The sequence below is a fragment of the Phaethon lepturus genome, unplaced genomic scaffold (assembly GCF_000687285.1).
Source record: "Phaethon lepturus isolate BGI_N335 unplaced genomic scaffold, ASM68728v1 scaffold12529, whole genome shotgun sequence".
Taxonomy (NCBI): domain Eukaryota; kingdom Metazoa; phylum Chordata; class Aves; order Phaethontiformes; family Phaethontidae; genus Phaethon; species Phaethon lepturus.
The window spans coordinates 19163-33413 of record NW_010565584.1 but is presented as its reverse complement, the minus strand read 5'-3'; the positions used below and the strand labels follow the sequence as shown (position 1 = coordinate 33413).

Genomic DNA, 14251 nt, shown 5'->3' with positions numbered 1-14251 from the left:
CTAAGTACTGATGAACTTTCTAATCAATATTGAATCCTCTTTTTGATTTATCCATGCTATTTTAATAGTGAAAACTCTGCTACAGGTTACTGTTCCTTTATAGTGTTGGCTTAACTCCCTTGCCACTGCATAACTACTGCACTGCTTTCTGTTTCCCCTAGAATTAGGAGTCATTGACAGGGGTTCTGATCTTTTAAAAAGTAATGGAAAATAAGAGCCTGCTGAGGATGTTTATGGCATGCTGTTTTAGGAATTCGGGCGTGGAGTTTGGGGAATGACCATTCATTGTGAATATTTTGTCTTTGTAAAATAAATTGTTGTCTGTTGCCCACAAATCAAAAAAGGCTTTGCATTGAGCCAGATTCTGGATTTGAGAGAACAAAATCCCCCCTCATACACTCAGGGCAAAGATCATCTGAAGAGACTCATTTCCTAACTGCTATGATTACAGTCCAGCAGAGCTACACAGTTTGTGAATCAAATACCCATACTATTTTAGGAAAACCACCTTCCTCATTCTTTTCTGAAGACGGATGCTGTCAAATCCCTTGCCAAAACTACTGCATGCTCCTGCCATTCCGTGCACACAGAGGCACACACATTCACTTCCTTCTCTTCCAGAGGCAGCCTGTTCCCACCGTGTCCCTGGTGTTCTTGACTTTTAAGAGACTGCAGAAGTTGCCCAACATGTCAGGGAGAAGGGAGGGCTTTGGAAATCCAGCTGGTCCATATTCCATTGCATTCTCCTGTCTCCTGTTCTTCTCTGAAGTGTGGCAGTATCATATTGTGTTTGATACTCCCAGCAAACTCTGTAGCTTCTGTGTACGGTAAATTATGCTTAGCTTTTACTAATGACATATGGGTAGATGTTAGCAGACTGAAAATAACGAGGGGTTGTCTTCCTTTCTGATGTTATTGAAAAGCAAGTGTAAGAAAGCGCCTGTGAGTACTATGCTTCAACAAAATATTCACAAAGTGCTCCCCAGGGTGAAGCACGGGCCTTTGAGAGGTTCACTCCAGTAAAAACACCAAATCCGAGGAAATCTTTCTTGGTGGCTAGCTACCCAACTAAGCAACACCTTTGTGTTTTGTCTCAAAGTTTTACAGGAGTCAGATGACATGAGAAAAATGCAAAGCCAAATTCTATTACCAGCTCACTTGGAGCCACTTGGATATCTGCAGGGCATAATTCAACTCCACAAAGTTCAGTCTCACCTAAAGAAAGAATAGTAGTACCAGTCCTGCTTTCATTAAATAGTTTTTGGTCACACTGTTTACTATAGATAGAAGTTATCATTATTATACAACCATGTTAGCACAGGGAAGCCCATTTCCAAATGAGTTGTAAAAAAGAAAGACAAATCTTGTCATTTTCATGTGTAACTACTGCCTCTTCAATGAGATAGTATCCAGTGTTGAGCTCCACTTAATGTCTTTTTTTTTCAGAATAACCACCCATTTGTCACTCTGCTTTGAGCATATTTACACATTTAAAATATCTTTTCAAACTCAGAGAAATCAATGATTCTGTGAATCTGCTTTGCAACAGAAAAAGTTAAATCTTTCACATCTTACTGTCATCTCCGTTTCCTCAGAAGATGTCACAGGACCTATCAACAAAGGAATAGCAAAGGCAATATTATGACTGATTTCTCTAATCTCAAATTCTCTTTCTGGTAATGAAAAATCAAATATTCTTGCACTAAGAGTATTTACAAATTGTGCACATCTACTATAATCATAATGACCTGTAATTAGAGGAAGCAAAAATGAGTCTGTTGATTGAATGATAATGCCATCTGTTTATCGGGGTACCCTTGCATGTCTCTTCCTGGGATGACAAAAGTGCTTAAGAGCTATTTTAGAAATGTGAAATTTTTTAAACTTCATTTTTGTTTATTGAGTGATTTTTTTAATTGCCCAAACAAGAGAAGGGAGCATTTTACATTTCAAAGTAATGATTTCCAGTAAATGGAAAAGCAGCTAGTTAAATCTAAAGCATTCCTGTGATCATGGATCTAGGATTGCAATGAAAAACTTTTGGGAAGGGGCAGAGGGTTTCTAACCAGCATTCTGGTTATCATTCTTCGGTTGCCCTACACAAAATTCTGTAGCAGACATTAGGTCCATGAGTAAGATGGGCATGTCTGGAAGTACACAGGGCTGCAGAAGCATAGAAGCTATTCCACTGTAATAATACATATTCCTCAGTACTCCTACAGACAGGAATTACTGTAGGTATCTGCTCAGTGCTCTAAACACTGGATTTCCAGACAGAACAACTCTCCTTATGAGTTGCAGGAACTGTAAATTTCTTGTGAAGTCCAGGGCTGACCCTTGTACACCTTATCCAGGGATGTCATTTTTCTGTGCAGTAGCTAGAGGTGTAAGGAGTTATTCATAATGTAATTGTTTGGTTTCTCTTTATGTATAAATACTCTCATGTGTCCTAAAGGCAAAGTGCAAAGTTCATATGGGCCAGCAGGAGAGGAGACTGATGTTGATCCTTAACAAGCTCTTTGAGGAACACCACCAGAAGCAATTGGGAGCTCGCATGGTGGAGCATTCGCTGCCCTTTGTTTCCATTTGACTGATGAACTGCTTGTTAGGTTAAACAGCTTGTGACTTTCAGTAACATGGTTGGGAACTTACTAAAACCAGTTGGCTGCTGTTATGGGGCTTTGTCTATGATTATGAAATATCAGCTAGACGCAGGTCCTAAGTCAGATTTCAGGATATCCAAGGTTTTGTATTCAGTTCAGTTTTTGTATTCAGTATTATTTTTTGTCCATCACAAATAAAATATTCAGTGAAATATCAGCTAGACGCAGGTCCTAAGTCAGATTTCAGGATATCCAAGGTTTTGTATTCAGTTCAGTTTGTATTATTTTTTGTCCATCACAAATAACATATTCAGTTCCCAACTCTACCTGTGTGTAGGCTTTTATAGGAGCTGCAGGTGGGAGCACTTACTCCTGTAAGAGTGAACATACAAGTGTGGTCAGGGTGTTCATGAAGACCATTTTTCATCTGTGCTTCCCTCACCAGATGGGAGAATAGGACTTGAGGCAGGGAGTACTGGAGAAGTAACATTTGCCGTGGGAGGCAGGAGAAAGGATGAAAGTCTCGGTTTGGGGCTGGATCTGGGCCTGATTTAGGAGTGTGAGTAATAGGAAATGTTTGGAATCTTTGTTTGCAGGTGTGGGGAGTGTAGTGGTTTATAAAGGTAATGCCAGTCAGTAACTAGCCCATGAACAGAAAAAAAACTGAAAAAAATTGTAAGTTACCCTCTAAGCTAATAAACTCTCTGGGAAGAGTAAATTTGTTTAGCAAAAAGGAAGTCATAAAGTAAGAAGTTTCCTGCTCACCAAGGATAAAAACATCTCAGCTGTATATATCCCCATTTGAAATGGATACCCAATCAACTCTATATGAAATGATTGAATTTGGGGCTTTTAATAAACATTCAATTTAAAATACCTAGTCCTTGAACAATTTAAAGAAGCTAATGCTTTTCAAGGTCTCCAAGGACAAAATCAAAAGTCACTCAGGAAGATGTGCTTGGATTAAATTTATGTGATAGTCAATGACTGAGTCAAAATCAGCTTTGCCAAGTGTAAATCTCTCCACTTTATTGGTGTTCTCATTTCCTCCATCTTGGGAAGCATGTTTCTGAAGTACATAAAGAATATACAGACTGTGCTACAGGTGTCATCTCATGCACATCTCCTGACATTTAAGGATGCAGAGCAGCTGCTCAGTCAATAATTCTTCTGACGATTCATCCTGCATTTAAAAGGGCTTTGAACCAAATTATTGCAGGGGCTTCGTCTGGGCAAACGTTTTTATCTATTTGGATTAATAGATGTTTTTCCTTTGATTTTTCTGGGACCCAGGTCAGAACTTACATGTTTTGGAGGGCAGCTGGCATATGTTTCTTCCATTGAAAATCTATGAACGGGCATGTGCTACTTTGATTTCAACAGCTGCTCTGCTTATGGCCCTTGGAAAGTTCCCTTTGAACTACGTCTGCACTGAAAATACTTCAACACCTTAGTAAGAGGTGTTGCTCTTGAATAAACTCAGCCGCTGAGATGTAAAATAACATGTGGACAACACTGTAGCACCCACATAGAAAGGTAATCTGCAAAAGCAGATTGTCTGCTTGCTGCCATCCCTCCATATTTTAGCAGCAAAAGCTCACTGATAGTACAGCAGCCTGGGTACGCTCCACAGGCGTACGTGCAAAGGGAAACCTCCTCCCTCATGACCGCCCAGAGTCAGTAAGACGGAGCTCCGACTGACTGCCATGCTGCCGAATCCGGCCTCTAGGGTGGACCTCCTGTGCCTGTAGGAAGCAGCATCTGCTCCTCCATCAAAAGCCTGCACCGTGCCGACAGCCCTCCAGGTTTTGTCTGGAGAACGCTTGTGTGCCTTTGCACACACACAGAAATAATGAAGTGGCTTGTAAAGGGTCTTGGCCAAATGAACTGGCAGGATGGAGATATCCCTGCCATTAATACTGTTTTTAAGGAAAGTATTTCACCATACCTTTGGTATCTTGGTGATACTTCTATTCAAAGAGCAAAGTACGCTTTTAGCCTTAGCCCATTCTGTCAAAAACGACCATCGGTGAGTATAGGCCTAAGAATAACTGCTGCTTTGCTCCACATACTTTGCTGTTTTCCTCCCCATTTTCCTTAAGGCAATGATCGCAAACTGTCGTTTCACGCCAGCAGATTTTTTTCCTGACTTCAAGCTAGCAAGACCTAAGACACGGAAAACGCCATTGCGCTTCCCTTCTGACCTCTTTCCCAACTCTCTGTGCCCCTGACAAACATAATGCTTGCCAAGGAAGCAAATCGCCTGCTGCCGCTGCTCAGGTGTAACACAGATGGACTCAGAAGAAGAAAAGTAGAGTGTAAATCCTGCGTTTTGGGGTCCTTCCTTCTCTCATTCTATCTGAGAGACTCAGGCAGGTCACTACATGTGTTAAAACACCAGGTTCCTCAACGTATTTCATAGAGATTTGTGTGTTTCAAAGATTTTTACAGAAGAAATAATTCTTTTACCTACCATATGTCATTAATGTATTTGCTTCCTTCCTGTTGCTGTGTTATGTGCTTGTATTTAATTATGTATTTTCCTTCTCATAACTCATCTAGTTCTTCTTTTCTCTAGTAACGCATAAATGCTCAATGTATGGTATATGTCTCTGGTGTCCTGTTGTATTTGATAAGTGAAAGGAGATAAGGGTTTATTATACCTGTTCTTTCTTTCAAGATGTGCATGTTACCAATTTTGAAATAGTTTTTAAGCTATGATTGAAATAAATGAAATCTTCTGGAAAGAATCATCATGGCTTACTACTAAATATCAAAATAAAAGCCATCCCATGCAGAGCAGGTTATATTTGGCATGCATCTGCTGGCTAAGTAACATATCCGATTTGGCTCTTTGGTTCGGAAAGAGGATTAGCCAATGTCTGACAGCTATTTTTCTATTTGTGGAATATGAGCTTATTCAGTTTTAAAGGCTCTTTTAGGAAATTGGCTTGTACCTGTGTAAAAAGGTTCAGCACAGTATATTATTAATAAAATAGATTGGTACAGAGGACGTCACTTCCCAAAACATTTTTATGGAATTTGGAAATTTCAGGGGGAAACAGAATATAAAACCTCTTCACATATGTAAGTTGGTGCCCCGGGAAAGCACGTAGGGCATTGTGTTGGTTTCGTATCTCTTTGAATAGTGAATAGACGGTTGTTAGCCTTCTCTAGCCCCTATATGAATATGACCATGAGCAATCTGTGTGTAGAAATGCGTTTATATGGTGACTCTAAACAAATCCTTATCTTCTCTCTGAACCTTTTTTCTCTGTGTCAGTGTTTTGCTGCATGGCGAGCATATTTGTTTACTGAACCATGTATATAGTAATACCATTTGTATTTAACACTGTCTTTATAACTGTTTGCGCTGCTAGCTGCTACACTGAAGCAACCATGCTGTTCTCAAGGCAGTCAACCCTTGATGATTTAGATGGACCAGACACTGTTCCTAAAACAAGTGAGCGCGCTCGACCTAGGCTTCGTAAAATGCAGAGCATGGATATGTCCTCCTCATCAGCTGACAGTGGCAGTATAGTGTCAAGGTGCTTAACTCATGCATGCTTTGTTCACTCAGTTACCCGTACCATTGTACTTACTGCAGTCTACATAAATTTGCCTTTGCGCATCCGTGGTGTACGGAGTGGTTTGCATGGTTAATGGAAGCTTTACCCCCTTCTGTGTTGTGGCACAATTCTGAGGTTCAAAGTCAGGGCCATAATCTCAGACTCATTTGCTGTTTCACTTCTTATTCTGTTTTATTTTGGTTTTCATCCTTAATTCATGTATTTTTAAAAGTTGTTCCATTACATTACACTGGCTGTCTAAAACCAGGCTAAAGTCCATATTTATTCAGCTAAAAAAAGAGTCTGATTTTCAGAGTTACCAAGCTGATGGTTATTCTTATTAAAATTGGAAGCTGGAAGTGAAGTTTCTCAGCTAATCAGTTATCCTAAATATGGATTTAGATGTCTAATTTTAGAAACTAAGATAGGCACATGTTGGCCCTGCTCTTTCAGTTCTTAGTTTTCCACATATAGGAAAGATTGCTAAATATGTTCTGATTACTTTACCATTGATTTACAGTCTGTGAGGTGTTGGAATTAAGAAAGGAAAAATAGCTATGAAAAGATAGTGAATAATTTTAAATATCCAGTGCAAGAGAGAACTGTTCAGAGCCATGCACTCACTCTTTAGCAGGTAAAAACCAGGTGTTTGGATGACATTGGGAAACAATGTTTCAACTAGTATTATAAATATTATAAATACGAAACGGTATAACATATTAGATAATTCTTTTTCAGTGTTTAAAGTGTTTTACAAGTTTCTGGTGTCGATCAGTTTTGAAATGATGGGATTTTATGGGTTTGTGCATTTTAATCAGGATAAGTGCTACCATGAATCATCAAAACACACATCCTAATAATAGTATTACCCATTCTAATTAAGAGTTTGCTAGAAATAATGTGATCTAACCTAGCCACAATAAGTTTGGAAGCACTGTAAAATAAAGAGAGATGGAACTTAATTTTTAATTTTGGCAGGAGATGGTAGTGCCAGCTGGCTTTGCCAATGCCAGTTTTTTTTAAAAGATTATACTTTAGTGAAAACATGGCCCCATTCATTTCATAGGAGCTATGTGAAATCTGTTTTTGTCCCTGTTGAGACACAAGAACATGCAGCCAACAAAACACACTGAGTTGATGGCTATTGTCTAACCTATGGAGAAGGACTGGAATGGAAACTTAACAAGAGAAAGAGTGATGTTCAAGAGGAGAGGTGAAAAGATACTTGTGAGGGATGAAAAGGGCAAAAGCAAAGCCAAGAAAATATTTTTTAAATTATGGTGTCCAGATTCCCATCTGGACTCATCAAGCTGCATGAATTTACATCAGCTGAGACTGTTGCAGAGCACAGAACATTAAGAGAGAAAGTGGTTATGGACATGCAAGGCTGAAAATAAGGAAGGTGAACAAGCAGAGAACTGAACAGTGAATAAGAACAGTTGAAAAAGAAAATAGGTACACACAGGAGAAAAGCAGGCAGGTAAGGTAAAAATGGAGACTGTAATGAAGAACATCAGGCAATCTAAAGGTAAGCAAGATACCCCATTACTGGAACAGTTTTGTCATCTGGATTGTATTTCTCCATGTTAGCAATTTACTTGTTATTTTATTTGGAATCAGAGATGATGTGTGTGTTCAGCTCATGTTCCAGTCGTATACAGCACCCATGTTTAGAAGGAACCCCATGTGGCTGCCTATCATTCACCATGGGAGCATGCTTTAAATAGGTGTCAATAGCAAGTCCTGATTCTGGTCAGAAGGTGGTTGAACTACTTTCAGAAAGTTAGTGTAGTTTCTCTTGATGATGATAGTAATTTGCCCTTTGCTAGTGTGAAAAGATAGTGAATCACTGTGAGTTCCCTGGGATGTTGTTCAGGGGGCAGATGCTCCATCTGTGTAAGAGATCATGATGATATATTTTCTACCTATTTTCTGTATTTTCTGCTATAATAGATCTATTGTCTGTATTTTCTACTTCAAAGTATATGAACTTTGAAGGCCTGGGAATGCAATGGGGTTGCTCAGCTGTCTACATAAAGGCACAATTAATAAACTTTGCTTGGTGGTGAGCCTTGTAAGCCTCAACTCTCTCTTCATCCATCCCTGACAGTGAACCTACACAGGTCACCATGCTCTATTCTCGTCAAGGGACAACAGAAACCATTGAGGAGGTAGAAGGGGAGCATGAAGAAGAAGGAGCTCATTCTGCATCAAGGCCAGAGGAAGAGGAGGTGGAAGATTATAGCCTGGGTTCAGAAGGAGCTGCGTATACTCCTGATACTGATGTGCCATTGTACTCCACTGTGGATAGCAATGCAGAAGCTCCACCTTCCTATAGCAAAGCTGTCAGCTTTGAACACCTTCCCTTTGGCTCCCCAGTTGACTCAGCTGGTAAGAGCCTCATGATGGTGAGCCCAGACGACAGTCGGACGGACAAACTTAATGATACGATTCTCCCTCCATTGACACATGAGCTAACAGCTAGTGAGCTGCTTCTGAACAAGTAAGGACCTTTGACAGGGAAAAATTGTTGGTCCCAATCTGTGAAGTTTTGTCATTACTTTGGTTTTTTTTGTCTCAGATCTAGCCTACAGTTTCTGATACAGACCTTGTGCTAAGTTTGATTTAGGGGAAGAAGTTCATTTCCTGTGCAGTTGTTCTAATTACATTTCTCTAAAATGATTCGAATTCATGTTGGAAAGAATCTCCACTTTCTCCCCAGATGCCATAGCTAATTGTTCCAATTAGCATCATATTTCTGTGCTGCAGCTGTCGTGGGGTCAAAGACTTTTCTGAATATTCCTTGTGGAGAGGACTTCTCTTCTCCAGACAGCTGTGGTTTCAAATAAGTTTCCTCCAGGGGCTTCTGGGAAAATGTTTCTCCTTTAATTATGTTGGATTATGATAAGGGAAGCTCTGACCTTTGGCAGAGTTTTTGTCTAAGCCAGTAGGAGCTGAGGGCTATGTAGAGAGACCACCTTGCTAAGTACTTTCATAAGGGATAGGGTGTGCCCCTCTTTGCCCCTCAGACACTGTGGTCAGTAGCACAACCATCATTGAGGTGGGGATGGTGCCATGGCTCTTCTTCCTCTGCTTTCTGGCCTGACTCAGCTAGGAGAGAGCTTCCCCGAATGCAAGGACAAAATCTTAAACTACAGAAATGCCTTTCAGCCTGACTGCATCTGGACAGAGAAGGAGGCTGTGTAAATCTGACTTTGTAGATGCAATGTCTTTTCTTCTGTTTTTCCATAGCCATTTTTGCTTTTCAATGAGATCTTTTGTCAAGCCACGCACTACGAGCAAGTGCTTGTAGAAGTTCTTGGGACAGGTGGACTCTTTGGGTAAATTAAAAATCAGCAGAACAGTACTTCTAGTTATTTTGCTTGAAATTCTAGTTTTCTGAGCTTAGAATCAGACTATTTGATTATAATACCAAATCCCATCATTTGGGTTTTTTTCCCCTTGAACTCAGCAGCAGAATTTTATAATTTTTCAAAGGGAAAAATAGTAGCAATTTAAAAAGCAGCTCTTGTGAAACTAATTTTCATTTCATTTATGGTACTCTGCTCCTCACAGGATGTTTCACGATGATGAGCTGGAGGAGTCAGAGAAGTTCTATGTTGGTCAGCCTCGAGTCCTGCTTCTTATTTATGCTCTGTACAATACGCTGGTTGCCCGGTCAGAAATGGTGTGCTATTTTGTGATCATCCTTAACCACATGATCTCTGCCTCCATGATAACCCTGGTGCTTCCCATCCTTATATTCCTTTGGGCCATGCTGTCTGTTCCTCGGCCAAGCAAACGTTTCTGGATGACAGCCATTGTCTACACTGAGGTATGCTGCTGTTTTTGCAACCCCATGTCTAACACAAAAGAGTTAAGTTGTAAGCTTTGCATGGTCTCTTTTCTGGTTTTGATCTCTAGGATTAGGGGCCTTTGGCACTTCATATTAATATAAATATTTGATAAAGTCCTCAGCAATTTCTGTGGTATGGAAAGGTCTTGTTTGTGTTTTTTCTTCATTGCAACAAGCAGTATCTTTCCTGGCATGTAAAGCAGTTATCACAAGAACAGATGATTTGCAAACAGCTACTATATAATTGGTAATCAAGACACAGTGTATGCTGCTTGTGGTGTCTGAGGTACCACTGAGCATCATCTGTTGGTAAATGTTGATTGACTTTATTACTGAGGAAATCTGAACTGTTGTTCCTCTGTAGCAATGAATATGCTTCTTTATCTTCTCATAAAACTGACAAAGTAGTCATATTTCACCCCTCTTAATGTCATGAGGCTATTATATCTGCCACACTTACAAAACACTCTAAGTCTGTTGTGTTTCTGAACAGGTGGCCATTGTCATCAAGTACTTCTTCCAGTTTGGGTTCTTTCCTTGGAATAAATATGTGGATTACACAAAAGATAAACCTTACCATCCACCCAATATTATTGGCATTGAGAAGAAAGAGGGTTACGTGCACTATGATCTCGTTCAGCTCCTTGCTTTATTCTTCCACAGATCCATTCTAAAGGTAATCTGAGTTCATGTAGTTTCTTAGTTTATATTTCATTTTTAGTTTAATTTTTTTAGTCACTTGTAATATAGGAAAGTCACTTATTTGGATATTGGGAAAATTTCTTCACTGAAAGGGTTGTGAAGCATTGGAACAGGCTGCCCAGGGAAGTGGCTGAGTCACCATCCCTGGAGGTATTTAAAAGACGTGTAGGTGTGGTGCTTAGGGACATTGTTTAGTGGTTGACTTGGCAGTGTTAGGCTTGTAGTTGGACTTGATGATCTTAAACGTCTTTTCCAGCCTAAGTGATTCTATGATTCTATGATATCCCAACACAATGAATTTGTCTTCCCCCTTGTGAACACATGACTGAGCTTAACGATACCTGTGATAAATACTGTGACAGGAATACAAGGCTGAAATGCTCTCTTCTTCTTTTTACACCAGTGCCATGGATTATGGGATGAAGACGAGAAAGGGGACAGCTCCACTAATAAAGAGGATACTGATGACGAGCTCTCTCTGACAGGAGGCAGGAGAGACTCTTCTGCCTCTTTGAAATCCGTCAATCTTGCAGCATCGGTGGAGTCTATCCACGTCCACTTCCCCGAGCAGCAGACCGCCATCAGGAGGAAGAGCTCTAGCAGCGTGTCACAGCTTTCACACAGGTCCAGCTTCTCCTCACACAGATCTAAGAGAGGTAAATGTCATGGCATTTCTGGGATTTGAAGAGCAAACATTCATTTCCCATAGGATCATCTTGCTGAAACCTTGTGCTGATTGCTGTGGAGACCCCAGAGGCTACTGAATGCTGCTGCTCCTCAGTAAGGAAATAGGATATGAACCCAAGTATCTTCATGTCTGAACACACTCCAGGCCTTCTTAAAGTTCAAATGGAGAGCCATACTTTGCGATTCACTATGTTTTTAAAATTACTTTATCCAAAAGCTGTGAAAGGAATGCTCAGTGTGGACCAGATCCAGAATTTCTGGTTCAGCATAATCTCCAGCTAGAGGGAATGCAAAGCATATGTATTTTTCACCTACATTTGATGATACTTGAAGTGAGAAGAAGTTTTGTTTAGGTATATTGAAACAGGTTACCTATGCCATCTTGTAAAAAGGACAGGCTTACTCTTGCGTGAACGTATATATTACCAGTTGAGATGACTGAGTCAGATCAATCAAATACATGCCTTTATCAATAGTCTTCTCTTTTTATAGTTATTAATCAAGTTTTGATCTGCCACTCATTAAACCTTTACTGGATGCTCTCCAGATTTTATCATAATAGAAAAAAAAGCATAAGAATTCATTTCAAAGCTTCTTTCAAATGTGGGACACATATATAGGATGAAAGTCTTGAGATTTATTATTTTCCGTTTTTTTTATTTAACCTTTGATTTTGGATTCCTTTTTTTTTTTTTTTTCAGGAAGTACCAGTACACGAAACAGCAGTCAGAAAGGAAGCAGCGTTTTAAGCATCAAGCAAAAATCTAGAAAAGAGCTTCTTATGGAAAAGTTTCGAGAACAAATGATCAAAGCCAAGGCCTTTACAATTAAAAAGTGAGCAATGTGAGGAGTTATGTGGGTTTGGGGTGAGGTTGCAAACAGTGAAGCAGTAAAACAGCATTTTAAAGAGAGCAGGTTACTACTTCTGAGTACATATACAATTCATTGTATGTGGATGCTTTCACTCTAAGTCCCACGAGCTGAACATTAGACAAATCAGTTCAAATAGCATCTGCCTGATAAAAAAAGCTAAACATTCCATGAGAATTTCGTTGGCTATGTATATTTCTGCTGAACACATGCTAATACAGTGGTTTAGAAGCAATCAGAACAAGGGACTGGTGTCTGTGAAGCCCTGTGAAGGCTGTCAGAGTAGATCTTAGATATCTTCAGAAACATTAATCATATCACCCCCAGCCATTCTTTTCTTCAGTGCAAGTTACAGTGTTGTTAAATCACATTGTGGTCTATGTTGTTTTAGGACTCTCCAGGTGTATGTGCCCATCAGACAGTTTTTCTACAATCTTATTCATCCAGACTACAGTGCAGTGACTGATGTGTATGTGCTGATGTTCCTCGCAGATACAGTGGACTTCATCATCATTGTGTTTGGATTTTGGGCTTTTGGGGTATGTCACAGAGGCATCTATCTGTAAATCCTCAGTAGGATTTACATCCTCAGTAGGATTTACATCCTCAGTAGGATTTACATGCTGTAGATGCTAAATATCATGAGAGTGTCCTCCTTTCTTGACCACTCTTGTTATATTTTCCTTTTCAGAAACACTCTGCAGCAGCAGATATCACCTCTTCGTTATCAGAGGATCAGGTCCCGGAGGCATTTTTGGTGATGGTGCTCATTCAGTTTGGTACCATGGTGGTAGATCGAGCACTGTACCTCAAAAAGACTGTCATGGGAAAGGTCATCTTCCAGGTCATCCTTGTTTTTGGAATACATTTCTGGATGTTCTTTATCTTGCCTGGAGTGACAGAAAGGTATAACCCTTATCGTCAGACAATATGAGTTGAATACTGATGCTCTACCAAGTTGTTTGTATTTAAATTTGATATGGTTATAGCTAAGCTTTGGAATCGTGAACAGGTTTCCTTTTGGTCTCATTTCTAAGCAAAATGTTGGAGTGCCTTTCCACAGCAATAACTGTGGCCAACATAAGTTTGAGGAAGAATTAATTATATAAGTATGTACAAAAATATTCTCAACTTAAGCCAAAATGCAAGCAAGTGAAAGAGAACTTGCCTGTAATCGAGTGATTAGAGCCCTCAGTTGAGACAATGTTGGCCTCTGATGCAGTTCCCTACTCCCAAGACTGCTGCATGCTGGTTTAGAAGAGTGAGTAGAAAATGTCCCAGAGTAACTTATAATTTAGGACTTTCCTGGAATGTGTGAACTGTGGATTTAAATCCCCTTAGACTGAGCAATGCCTAAAATCTATGTCTCTTTTGAAGAGTAAAAGTTCTCTTCCCCTGCTCCTGCCACATGGCTCTGGAGGTGGTGCAGAGGTGGTCACCTGCTCTGTGAATTCTTGTATCACATGCCTCATCAGGTTCACCCCAAAATCTAACATTTCTTATTGCATCCCTCAAGGCAGTTATCACCTCAGTCTGCACTACAAAGGTGCTAAGGTTCACTCTCCAGTGCTTGGCTAACTCCCTTCTTACTTAGGACTTCAAATTGCCTTGAAGTATTTACCTTACTCCATTGGCTACACAGGGATATTGTGTCACCTGGGCACATTACACTTTGTTAACAGTCAACTTATTTTACTGGGAAAAAGCAAAATAGGTGCATAATGTAAACAAAGACTGAAAGGTCTCATTACCTCTCAGAAACAAATGTTTTATTTTTCCTCAGTGCAGTAGTAATTATGCCCCAACTTGAAAAAAAAAAAATGCAGTTTTCAAGTGGATGTCCTGTCTGCTGCAAATTGGCAATTGAAATGAAACTTTGGGCTTGATTTGGTCACTTGAAAGCCAGTAAAATTGTTTTGACTTTTCCCTGTGCTTTTATGAAATTTATATCAAGTTGTTAATCT

At 39.8% G+C, this 14251-nt stretch overlaps 1 protein-coding gene across 1 annotated transcript in view; it reads left to right on the top strand.

The window, feature by feature from the left end:
- PIEZO2 (piezo-type mechanosensitive ion channel component 2) overlaps window positions 1-14251 on the top strand; it is a gene marked incomplete at its 5' end in the record, with an annotated part of 67610 nt that overhangs the window by 38857 nt on the left and 14502 nt on the right. Inside the window, 8 exons of the mRNA XM_010295229.1 lie at window positions 5984-6151; window positions 8283-8675; window positions 9749-10007; window positions 10522-10704; window positions 11134-11386; window positions 12119-12251; window positions 12679-12826; window positions 12979-13193. Of these exons, the coding sequence (XP_010293531.1) occupies window positions 5984-6151; window positions 8283-8675; window positions 9749-10007; window positions 10522-10704; window positions 11134-11386; window positions 12119-12251; window positions 12679-12826; window positions 12979-13193 (1752 nt within the window). The remainder of the gene's footprint in view (window positions 1-5983; window positions 6152-8282; window positions 8676-9748; window positions 10008-10521; window positions 10705-11133; window positions 11387-12118; window positions 12252-12678; window positions 12827-12978; window positions 13194-14251) is intronic.